Raw genomic sequence first — 13652 nt, 5'->3', positions numbered from 1 at the left:
GGGAGAGAGAGGGGGGAGAGAGAGAAAGAGAGAGAGAGAGAGAGAGAGAGAGAGATTATTTGCGTGTCTGATTACATATGTCCTCCGGGGCGAAGCCCGGGTAACCAGCTAGTATATATATATAAATAAATGCATATATGTTTGTCCGCTATGCAAATCTACAGTTTTTAAATTAGAACAACTAAATTTGGTATACTATCTCATGATACTCTAACTTAGACCGTAGACGTATTTTGAGAACCGCATAATTACCGATTTTTTTGAGAAACAGTTCCAAAATTTTTCTAATAAAAATTTACAATATTTTTTATTTTTTTCAAAATTTTTGTGTTTTAATAATATTTAAGTCAAGTTCCAATAACGATAACACTTTTTGTAATATCAACTGTTTTACGCAATTTTCGAAATCATTGAAACCATTAAAATTTTTAAAAATTTAAGGTACAAAATACTCGCAAAACACTTATTCAAAATAAAAGATTGAATTTATTAAGGTATTACATTTTTATAAACTTCAATTTGAGTTTTTCTAACATTATACATATCTTCTCGTTAAAAAATTTGAAGTTAAAAAAACTTAGGACACACATTCTGGAATCTATTATCTTTAAAATGTGATATGTATGACAGTTTTGAAAAAGTTTTAGTCAAAGATACAATTTATTATGGTGCACGATTTCTTATATACGTAGCAACATTGTTGTAATTTACAAAGCTATATGTAATGTTTGATATTATAAAAGATTACATACAGTTTTTACAGTTTACATATTCAATTTATATGTATCGTGTATATATATCTATATATAGGATGTTGTGCCCCATTTTAATATATTTTAAAAACTCTTTTATTTTTAATGTAGAAAAAATGCTTCAGATAAAAGTAGTTTGGTTTGAAAGAAAATATATGATTCCGTAATATGTCGTGTAGTAAATATGTCGTCGTTTTAAAAAAATTTAAAGGCGACTAATTTCTTGAATAGTACATTAAAAATGGGGCACCTTGTATATAAAACTAAAGGTATATACAATAATATAAATACAAACGCACAAAATATCAAATTATAAAGCTCAGAATAAAAACCGTATTTTCCTTTACAAATAAAAAAAATAAAGTTATGTACACATATCGTTTGATAGGGAAACAACTTTCTGATTTTTACATTCTAATGTGAGCTATTATTGTAGTAGCTCTGTCTATTTAAAACATGATTAGATATAAAAAATTCATAAATTGCAACAACAATTGCTTTTGTTACAACGAATTTAACTTGGAAAAGTCAAATCCGTATCTTTTAAATTGTACTTGATCTATCCGCTAAATATCTTCTCAATCTCCGATGTGAACATTTCTTTCCAATCGTCCGTCGTCTCTTGCCGGATAAGCATTTCTGGTGGCATCACGATGATAAAACTTGACTGATTCACCATTGGATTGATTGAATTTCTGCGGAAGTATTCTATTCTATGTTCCACTAACTTAACGATCTACTCGTCAGTGTAATTCTTACCGAAGAATACAGCAATTTTTTTATATGTTTCCAGGTAAATCCTATGCAAAATAGATGAAAACGTTATAGAACACAGTAATATCTTTAAATTAGATGTATATGTAATATTTTTAATTATTTACTATATTTTTATTTTTAAATCCAAATAATATGATCAAGTATTATATAGAAGATTTAAGTTCAATTAATAAAATATTACTCAGATTAATAATACTTAAAATCCAAAAAAATATAGAAAATCGAAAATGTTTATTTCCTCCTATATCTCCTTAGAGAACAAATTGACATATGTCATATTTGAAAAAAAAACTTCTTTATCTTTTATACGAAACTATGTGCAATAAAGTAGAATTTCCTTCTATCTCACCTTTATCAGATCTTCGTAAAAGAGAAACATCATATGTGGTCTGTGTCTCATCGCCCAAGCTTCCTTCACATGTTCCTAATATGAACTCTATAGAACTAAAATTTCCAGAGATTAGGCTTTCAGAATGATAACTGAGAACAAATAAATTAAACTTAAAAGATCAACATTTCGCAAAACTTACTGTTGTCATTAATAAAATTAATACAGAAGTCTTCGAAAGTTCCCTGGTATTGATTCAAAGATTTCTGGAAATTATACCACGAGACAGCCACGTCTATTGAATTTCTTGCGACGTAGATAATCTAAGAACAAAAATGATTCTCAACGGTTTGCCTGCAAGTTTTCGCATTCTAATGTATCCCTATTTCCTTCGACGTATGAAATGAGATAAAAAAAACAACTCAAGTATATACATAAATGACAAGTGCTTCGATGAATTTAAACTGAAAATCTTGAACGGACATTGTATAAACAATGTCATAAGACTTTCAATTTTCTTTTCAGCGTTTATTATATCTTTTTTCCTTTCAATACCGTATAGAATATTACATATTATAAATATGCATTCAACTAATAAAATATTCAATTGCAAACACTCCTTACAAGTATTATTTACGACTGTCGGCAACAGTTCGAGAGGCATGTGACTCTTAAAGAAACGAGGTGAAGGCAGACTATATTCATAAATTCGACGCTATATTTCTCCGTATTAATCCTATCAGGAACGTCTTTCGCTGTGATATAATCGTTCAGTATTGATCCTATCCTAAAGAGAAAAGAATTCTTCCAATATAGTAAAATCTAAGAAAAGAAAATTCAGAAAGTATAACAATTTTATTTTTTTATGTAAGAGAAAAATACATGCAGAATTCATATTTCCTATATTTTTTCATTAAATCGGAAATCAAATCTGATCGGACAAAATTTCTTATGCATTCTAATTAAAAATATACGACAAAATAAATACTTGGAACTTAAATTTCGTTTCTATTAAGAACTTTATCGGTATTTACGCAAGAAGTATTTTTCCATACCGTCGTAAAAATAGAAAATGTAAATTTATTTCTGCAGTTTTTGCGTAAAAAAAACTAAATATATATTATACTGTACTCGTAAAAAAGAAATTTCTCTACAAAATGTCTTCGATGTGCCTCTTCGAAATTCATGTCATTCGCCACCAACCGTACAAGTTCCTGTGTCATCGTCGAACCTATATCAATACAGCACGTAAAGTCAATTAACATTTTTGACAATAGCAGGAAATTTCAGAATTTCTCATTTACACTTAAGCGTCTAGATCACTTTCAACAATTTTATTATTCGTAATTTTTTTATTTTTTTCAAAATTTTTATTTTTGAATAACATTGACTCAAGTTGCAATAACAATAACGCTTTTTAAAATATCGACTGTTTTATGCAATTTTTGAAATTACAGTGTCATTTAAACTATTATATTTTTAAATAATTTAAGATAAAAAGAACTTACAAAACAATTATAAAAAGTAAAAGACTAAATTTATTGCATAAAATATAAAGTATTACTTTTCTAGTAAATTTCAGCTGCCATTTGAGTTTTCTTAACGTTAGAATGATACTTTTTGCTCAAGAACTTTTAAACTAAAAGAAGTTGCAATAATATTTTGGAATTACTTTTAAAATGATATTATATGGAATGTATAACAGCTTTGGAAAAGTTTCGGTCAAACATACAATTTAATATCGCGCACGATTTCTCATACATTAAGCAACATTAATGTAATAACATGCAACTTACAAAGTTTTATATAACGTTTTTAGATAATATAAAATAGATTATTTTAATTTTATTGCTGCATATAATATTTTTTATAATTTCCTATTTTTATGCACTTATTTATATTATAGTGTATATACTCTCCGGTTTTTTTTTGTTTTTTTTTCTACAAAAGAGCAAAGTCATGCACAAATCTCGTTTGATAAAAAAACAATTCTCTGACTTCTACATTTCAACATAGTTTTCGACAATAAAATATATTACTTATAAAAATGTTTTATTATACAGTTTGTACTCTAGAATCGCTCTTTTAAATTTATATCTATTATACTTCCAAATAATCAGCTTCAAAATCTAAACTTTGAAAACAATTTACCTGATCCAGGAAAGCTAATAATTCATGTATCATCCGGACAAGTTTCGAAATAAAATATGCTGTCTCTTCGACATATTTATATGGCAGGACCCATTTATTTTTCTTTTTATCGCGGAAGCCGATTTTAACGAAGCCGCGTTTGTAAAATAAATACCACTTCAATAATTTCGCCGCCAGCTCAGCTACAAACCACTCTATTTTTAGATCCGTGAAACGCATATTCGTTAACAGCCTCCTTCGATCTCGTTGATTGTTTGAAATTTCGCTCGAGTGTCTTCGCGATCGGCACTACACTAAGGCCGGTTTTCACACGCAATGATTGGTGGCGCCAGGCCGCGCCAGTCGACTAACGCCAGTAAAAATGCAAGTGTAAACACTTGATACAAACTGGCGCTAGTAATGTGGCGTTTACTGGCGGTTGTTGGCCAAAGCATATAACCTCAAATTTGGAGGCTATATGCTTGCTGTCATTTACTGTGTGTTTAATAAATGTTAAATATTTTTCATAGTATACGCCAATCACTGTGTAAATACTTGTGAGTTTGCTAGTCGGTTCTGGCGCCAATGAATGCCAGTCAGTTGGCGCCACTAATCATTGCGTGTGAAAACCGGCTAAACTAACAAGAAGCGAAGCTTTTGCTATGATATGCATACACAGGATCTTTTCCGCTTTACGGATAATCGCGCAGGTTGTTTACATATCGAAGCAGCAAAGTCACGTGATTTTCACGTTGACAAGTGGTGATTACCGGTCCTAGACGCTAGACGTCTCACGTACCCAATAACTAACGTTTAAGATACGTGAATATTTTAACGTAATAACGTCATTTTAAAAACATTTATAATACGTTTTAAATAGGTCATTTTTAAATTAAAAGATTATACAAATGCCGGATCATTCGATAGACGGCATCCGATAGGATTTGTTTCTCTTTTTTTCTAAACTTTTGAAGCAAATACAGCACACATTGCTAATGTCGTAAATTAAAAAAAAATGCTTCAGTATGCTCAGAACTATTCAAAAAATATTTTACATAAACTGGAACTCCGAGATTTTGCACAGCATATTACTTTATCCTCTCTAAGTACTCGGCGTTCGGGGCCGGTATTAATTTATTAAATACTTATACAAAGGTCCTCACGCTTGAAATTCCTTAGAAAATGCTTTAATATGCTCAGAAAATGATATGCCAACTTCACACACACGAATTTTAAAATGAGTCCGTAATAACAAAATTTGCTGCGATGTATTCCTCGGCGGGGATTTGAATTGTTCACTATTATCTATTTTTCAGATTTCTAACCCGCATATAACGTCTGTTCATATTACGAAAAAGATGCATCTGCATAATCTTCTGCATAGTGTACGATACATCTCTCTCACATAAATCTCCCATATATCTTTTATAACCTGCATCTCAATTTTGTAAGGAAATTATATTATAATTATTAAGAGGAAATACGTTCAATTACACCTATACGCCTCAATCACTATTTAATATTTCTATTTATCATTACATATTTATTGTCAAAATTAAAAACCAAATAGTAAATATGTAAATCTTTAAATATTAAAGAAGGATAAATATAACAATTTAATTATTTAGGGTTTAAAACAAAGACAGCAAATTTGGTCATTAATCTAAACTAGTTGTTATTGCTAAATATAAATTGTCGTTTAAATAAATGTCAATAATGTAGTGTCAAACGTTTCGAATTGAAATGAGATCAACGCGACAACAATAAACTTTGATAGATTCAAGTATCGACTTTACATTTCTTTTTTAGATATGGATGATTATATATTTAATTATAATTATATATAAATAGGAACCCAATCTGGGATGTATACGACAAAATAACATATGTGATATGATTTTATTTCTTGAAATTGTTTCTTAGCACTAATTAAAAAATTTATATGCTACTGTATTACAATCCATTAATTCCACTCAAGTTTTGAAAATAATTCAGCATTTTGATTTTCAATTTCCATTAAGAGAGAAGCATCCATTTATTGTTACATTACTGATAAAGTAATGACGTCAATGTAATCCACAATTCCGAGTTTTATATGTCTGAAATAAATTATTTTGATGTTCACCAGCAATATACAGTAATAAATTGTCATATTATTGCAATGTAACGAGATACAATTATAAAATAATTGCTCACCAAGTTATAGTCAATTAACGACAAAATTCAATTAATCTAATACATGGTCTAATGCGGTTCGTCAGATAATTCTATTTCTGGGTGAATATGTTCGATGTGTTTCTTTAACCAAAGGTGCGTATCTGCCGCTGGTACAGTTAAAGTTTGCGTGCAAAGTTTGCACTGTAGGGTCCTAAATTCCTCAAAATATTTCCAGATATTCGACTCCGAACCTTCAGATTGTTCCATTTTCTCGAGATCACAGACTAGAAAATTTACTTTTGTAATATAGAAATATATTATTGCTTTTAATGAGTTACTTTGTATATTACACTTGTGTACTGATTCTGTTCAATTAATTATGCGTCGTCACTACAAATACCGTTAATTTGAAAGATAGATATGTTAATGTCTCGAACAATAATAAACGACTGGTTACAATGTCAATCTCTGGAGATCGGTCCGGTCGGTTGTGAGTCTTTTGAAACGAGGTAAAAATTACAAAAATGAATTAACAGATTTACTAGAGGCTTTGACCAATAAAATTATAGATACACTAGTGAATTCCCTTACTTTTATAATTTTCATCTCGTTTCAAGCCTTGGCTAAAATTATTAGGCACCCATTAAAATAAAGTTTTTTTTAAATAACATTTATTTTAAAAAATAAATAAATAAACGTGTTTATAATAATAAACAGCGTAGTAAAAAACTTTTAACAATAAAAGTCTTTTCTAGTATTAGATTCAGTACAGGATAATGATTACGAAGGTACCTAATAATTTTGGCCGAGGCTGTAACGTAGACCGGTACTCATAGGCCTAATTCACATCGATCTCTTGATACGCGTATTAAATAGTAAATAACTAGTAAATTAGTTTATTTATTAGCTGATCAGTTTTAATATACTATTTGATACGCGTATCAAGAGATCGGGCCTAAGCAGAACTTAAGGCATAAAACACTGCCAAGACAGCCATTCTGCTTAGGCCCATCGGTGTAAACCAGGCCATATTAGTCAGTTCTTATTTTAAGACCGTCTTAAGTAATGTCAATACGGCCCTGTGATTGGTTTATGACATCTTAAGATTGTACTTAAGATGGTTGTTGCCCCTTTTCCGCCAGCCGCTCACAAAGTAAACGCAATAAGAGAATCAATCAGCATCGCAAAGCGACAACAATAAACTTCGATAGATTCGAGTATCGATTAAATCACAATAAGAGAATCAATTAGCGTCGCGAAAAAAGACAACAATATACTTCGATAGATTCGAATATCGATTAAATCGAACACAACCGACCGGACCACCGACCCCCAGAGATTGACATTGTAACCAGTCGTTTATTATCGTTCGAGACATTAACATCTATCTTTCAAATTAACGGCATTTGTAGTGACGACGCATAATTAATTAAACAGAATCAGTACACAATATACAAAGTAAGTCATTAAAAGCAATAATAATTAATTATTTATTTCTTGTTGAAGATATCAAAATCTCGGGTACTCGCAACTCGCAACAGGGTGCTTCCGAAGAAGCGCTCGGGGTTAGATTTTGGTATAGCATATGTTACATGCACTATACACTATACCAAAACCTAACTGCGCGTGCATTATACTTGGCGCGAGACACTATTTCTATATTACAAAAATAAATTTTTTAGTCTGTGATCTCGAGAAAATGGAACAATCAGGATGTTCGGAGTCGTCTGTCTGGAAACATTTTATGGAATTCAAGACCATAAAGTGCTCACTTTGCTCTAAACTTTTAACTGTACCAACGGCAAATGTGTACTATTATTTAAAGAGACACATAGACATGTATCACCCTGATAACCCAGACAGTAGTAGTAACTTGGTGAGCAATTATTGTATAATTGTATCTTGTTACATTGCAATAATATGACAATTTATTATTGTTTATTGCTGGTGAACATCAAAACGATTTATTTCAGGCACATGATAGAAACTTGGAATAGTGGATTATATTGACGTCATTACCTTATCAGTAATATAAGAATAAACGGATGCTCTTCTCTCTAATGGAAATTGAGAATCAAAATGCTGAATCATTTTTAAAATTTTGAGTGGAATTAATGGATTGTAATACAGTGGCACATACATTTTTTAATTAGTTCTAAAAAAACAATTTCAAAAAATAAAGTCATATCACATACGTTATTTTGTCGTATAAAAATCGATTTTCTTGTATAGAGACTATAGAGACCCTCGTCATCTTCATCAATTTTAATCATCATCTATTTGTATCATAAGTTTAACGTCAAAATGCCTTGTTTCCAACTATTTCAGTTGATCTCATATAATTGCTGAAGTTTTATTATATACGTCATCGAGAGCTGTCTTTTATTAATACAGTAATTTTGACATTGGTAGGTATATACGCGTACATTTATTATATCTAGTTATTCGTTGAGTACTCATTTTTTATTACTTTATGAGTCTATTTTACTCTAATTTTTTATACATAAGTTTTTATAATTCTGTGTATGTAATTTCCCTATGACCTTACCTGTTGTTACGCTATGCTACTATTATATAAATTCAAATGTCGTTAGTTTCAGTTCTCAATCTTCCAAGGTAGTAGAATCGTGATATTTCTAAAATTAAGAACTTGTTGTAATGAGATATACATTTACCAAAATTAATTGCTACGTAGAATTACACTTATTCCCAACATAGATTTAATATATAAGGAAAGTTATTAAAAATAAAATACATCTATGTGTCTCGCTTTGAAAATATAGCACGGTATTTAAAACATGATTTCAAGGAACGAGCATGACGAACATAGTTACGTTCCATCAATATTACTTTTCAAAGTTGTCGAGGTCAATAATGTTTTCTTTAAAATCAAACTATATATAATTAACATTGTATTTACTTTTGTTAAATTGTTAATTAAAATAATTGAGAATTTCGAGTTTATACTGTATTATAATTTTATTTTATGGTAATCTAAAACCTAGATACTTTATATCAAATAAGAACCTTATTTGTAAATTAAAATATATTTCATGTTGATTAAAAAGTTAATAGTATAGAGGAAAAGATCTAATACACAGAATGTAATGCAGAACGAAGAAGCAAAAATATTTAGATTAAATATATATTTAATAAAACTGACATTAGTTATAGAGTACTTAATAAAATTGACATTTTATATAAACACTTATTAATAATTATTTAATTAACAAACATTTCTAAATTAATTAATAGTTTTTACTTAAAGCAAGAAATTAAAGTTTGTAGTGATAGTATTTGATATCGCAAATTGGAGAGATATTAGCGACACTATATACGTAAGGATCACTATTGAAAACTGCAGTACCAATATTACACCTTAAATTATAATATCTTTTTCAAAAAAAGTAAAAAAGATGCCAAGTACACGCGCAATGTATGTTGTAAATCTAATTCAAGTCAGTGGTAGTATTTTTAATTCTTCTTAATAAAATTATTGTGTTACATATAGTTGCGTTTTCTAACTCTACTCAAGTAATATGTATTTTTTGAAAAATGCATGAAATATTTTTAAATTGCGCTAGTTATGTATGTATTACCTCAAGCACTTTTAAATAAATCGAAGTGTTACTTATCTTTGTATTCCCATTTGAGAATTTCTTTTCACGTTGGAAAGAAAAAGAGAAAAGATGAAGTGATAAAGTTGCTCATTAATCCAAAGGACATAAGTGCAAATAGTGCAATGTAATGCAAAAGTTCCAATTTGTGATATCAAAAATAATAAAGATAAATATTAATTTATAAGATATACTTTTCCAAGTGGACAATGTAAATTTTATTTCTTAAAGAGACGTAATTAGAATTGCAATTACAATACACAATTTAATGTCTCTCAAAATTGTAAGCAAATTACATGTAAGTCGATGAGATTTTGAAATCGCAATGTGAGATGTGTATATTCGCATTATAACATAATTTAGAAACTAATTATCAGTAATTATCATAAAACAATATCTGTCCATATTGTTTCAATAAAAGAATAAATCTGCTTTAATAACTGATTATAATGTCGATACGATTATTTAATTGCTCTAATTAATAATTACTCAGTGTAACAATTAAAATATCTAGAATAAGTGAGTTGTATCGAGATTATAAAACAAAATGAAAAATGGGCGTTAAAGCCTGCTCATCGGAGAATATTTAAAATGTAATAATTAATAAAATTACATATTTAGCTTTTAATTATGAAAACAATTATAAATAATTATTAATAATTATAAATACTAGTCGGCGTACCACATTCAATATACAGATCTTTTTTGATAAAATTATTGAACTTATCGTTATCGTTTACTCAATGTGGTGATAATGTGATAGCTTCTTGCGATTCCATAAACCCCATAAAGCTCATAAATAAAATATTGAACTATATTGGTTATCAATTTGTACAGTATACATATAATCAAAAATGGTATTGAACAATTGCGAAAAGCACCTAACATCTATCTAGTTAAATTATATTATATATTAATCATATTAAATAATAATAAATTAAATATAATAATCGGAAAGATACCGTTTTAAAACGCAGATCACGGTGCCGCGGTGATTCAAAAAATAACAAAACTTATAAAACTAATTTATCTATTAACTTTTCTGTTCGCGGTTATTCTCATGGCAGAAATTTTAATAAGCTCCATAAAAATTAATAAGTATTAATGATATTTTAAAAATATAAACTAAACATCTTATTGTTAGCGGTATTCGCGGGAAGCAGTTATAATTTTTGAAAATTCATTGTCCTAGATTATATATAATCTTTACGCTATAATTATAAATATATAATATTATAATATAATATAGCTTATATTTTGTGCGAATTGTGTGCGTGCATGTTTCGACCATTAAAGATGTGAAAGGGAGCTTTACAATTCTTTTGTTGAAAAACTTTTAATACTAGTCTTGTCTATTTAAAACACACTTGAAAAAAAAATTTTTAAACTGCAACAACAATTGCTTCTATCGCTACGAATTTAACTTGGAAAAGCCAAATTCGTGTCTTTTAAATTATCCATGATCCATTTGCTAAATCTCTCCTCGATCTCCGGTGTAAACACTTCTTTCCAACCACCCGTCGTTCCTTGCCGAATAAACATTTCTGGTGGCATCACGATGTCAGAAGTCGGCTGATTCACCATCGGATTCTTGCGGAAATTCTCTATTCTTATATGATCCATTAACTTGACGATCTGCTCGTCACTGTAATGCTTATCAAAAAATGCAGCAATTTTTTTTATGTTTCCAGATAAATCCTGTGCAAAATAGATAAAAACGTTACGTATAGAACAGTAATATTTTTAAATTAGATGTAGGTATGTAATATTTTTAATTATCTGCTGTATTTTTATTGTTAAATCCAAATAATATGATCAAGTACTATATAGAAGATTTAAGTTTAAGTTTACTTATGTATTTTAAGTAGAATTTAAGTAGAATTTTACTCATATTTCTATAAATACTTAAAATCTCAAAAATTATAAAAAATTAAAAATATTTAATTCCTCCTATTGTTTTAGAAAACAAATTAACACATGTAATAATTAAAAAAAATTTCTTTATATTTTATATGAAACAACGCACTAAAGTAGAATTTCCTTTTATCTCACCTTTATCAGATCTTCGTAGAAGAGAAACATTATATTTGCTCTGTGTCTTATCATCCACGCTTCCTTCACGTGTTCCCAATAAGGACTCCATAGCGCTGAAATTGTTGTAGATTATAGACTTTCAAAATAATAACTGAGATAATAAATTAAGCTGAAAAAACTAATCAACATTTCGTAAAGCTTACTGTGGTCATTCATGAAATTATTACAGAACTGTTCGGAAGATCCCTCATACAGTTTCAAAGATTTCTGGAATTTATACCACGAGACAACCACGTCTCTTGGATTTCTTGCAACGTAGATAATCTAAGAACAAAAATGATCAACGGTTGACTGCAAATTTTCGTATTCTAATGTATCCCTTCGACCCTTAAAAAATATATACCGTCTATATATTATAATTAAGCATTCAACTAATGAAATATTCAATTGCAAACACACCTTGCAAGTACTATTTACAACTGTCGGCAACAGTTCGAGAGGCATGTGGCTCTTAATGAAACGCGGCGAGGGCTGACTTTTCACAAATTCGACGCTATTTCTTTCCGTATTAATCCTACCAGGAACGTCTTTCGCGATATAGTCGTCGAACAAAGCTCCTATCCTAAAAAAAATAATTTTTCTTTATTTCTGCAGTCATTGTGAAAAATATATACGAGTATATACTTATATGTATATATGCATATATGTGTATGTATATTATACTGTACTCGACAAAAGGAAATCTTTCTACTAAATATCTTCGATGTGCCTCGTCGAAATTCATGTCGTTCGCCACCAACCATACAATTTCCTGGGTCATCGTCGTACCTAGTCAACACAGCACGTAAATTTAATTAATATTTGACAATAGCAAAAAATTGAAAAATTTCTGATTTCACACCTGACCTGGATCTGGATCACTTTTAAGAATTTCATTATTCACAATTTTTTTATTCTTTTCAAAATTTTTTGTGTTTGGACAACATTGACTCAGGTTTCATTAACAAAGAGACTTTTTAAAATATCGACTGCTTTATGCAATTTTCGAAGTTACGATGTTATTTAAACCATTACATTTTTAAATAATTTGAGGTAAAAGGAATTGGCGAAAATAAATTTATTGTTAAATAAAGTATTCTTTTTATGATAAATTTCCATTTAAATTCTATCAATGTTATATATATATTCTTGTTTAAGAAAATTTTTTAAAACTTGCTTCTAAATTTGCTCCTAAACTTGCTTCTAAACTAAAAGAAGAGTTAGAACAATATTCTAGAATTTATTTACTTTTGAAGTAAAATTATATGTGAAATGTATGGTAAAAGGAAGGAGATTATGTGGAATAAAATGATGTTATATGTGGGATGATAGTTTTGGGCTGCGTTTCAGAACCACGCTCTTAACGCTCGAGCGTCGTTCTATCTTTGTTACTTACAGAAAGTTGAACAAGGACAGGGCACGCTCTTTGCTCTAAGAGTGTGGTTTTGGAACACAGCCTTGGAAAAGTTTCGATTAAAGGTACAATTTAATGTTGTGCACAATTTATCATACAGCAAGCGATATTTGGTGTTATAACGGACAATTTGTAAAGCTGTACATAATATTTCAGATAATATAAAAAGATTATTTCAATTATTATTACACATATTATGAGCTTTATGATTTTATCTATTTTGTGCGTTGTATCTATATTATTGTGTATACATTCAGGTTCTTTCTTCTACAGAAAAAGCAAGGTCATGTATACATTGTTTGATAAGAGGAACAGTTCTCAGACTTCTACATTCCATCGTATACTTCGATAATAAAATATATTACTTATAACAATGTTTTATCACAATTTGTGATCTATAATCG

General features: G+C 29.2%; 1 protein-coding gene, 1 long non-coding RNA gene and 1 pseudogene across 2 annotated transcripts; 1 reads left to right on the top strand and 2 right to left on the bottom strand.

Moving 5' to 3' along the window:
* Positions 1 to 1127: 1127 nt before the first annotated feature.
* On the bottom strand, positions 1128 to 3122 carry LOC112465759 (annotated as a pseudogene).
* A 4077-nt stretch (positions 3123 to 7199) lies between these two features.
* LOC112465762 lies at positions 7200 to 8551 on the top strand. Its single transcript, XR_003042056.1, has 3 exons — positions 7200 to 7602; positions 7827 to 8020; positions 8118 to 8551. It is a non-coding gene; the product is annotated as an uncharacterized LOC112465762 (long non-coding RNA).
* A 1667-nt stretch (positions 8552 to 10218) lies between these two features.
* On the bottom strand, positions 10219 to 12731 carry LOC112465763 (sulfotransferase family cytosolic 1B member 1-like). Its single transcript, XM_025033483.1, has 6 exons — positions 12695 to 12731; positions 12524 to 12623; positions 12255 to 12417; positions 11999 to 12119; positions 11814 to 11908; positions 10219 to 11459 (listed from the first exon to the last, which is right to left on the bottom strand). Exons 1-6 carry the CDS (start codon positions 12729 to 12731, stop codon positions 11181 to 11183), a joined length of 795 nt encoding a protein of 264 aa, XP_024889251.1. The 3' UTR covers positions 10219 to 11180.
* Positions 12732 to 13652: the final 921 nt, after the last annotated feature.

This window comes from Temnothorax curvispinosus, unplaced genomic scaffold, assembly GCF_003070985.1.
Source record: "Temnothorax curvispinosus isolate PA1 unplaced genomic scaffold, ASM307098v1 QBEX01015501.1, whole genome shotgun sequence".
Classification (NCBI taxonomy): domain Eukaryota; kingdom Metazoa; phylum Arthropoda; class Insecta; order Hymenoptera; family Formicidae; genus Temnothorax; species Temnothorax curvispinosus.
This window is presented reverse-complemented; position numbering and strand designations above follow the sequence as displayed.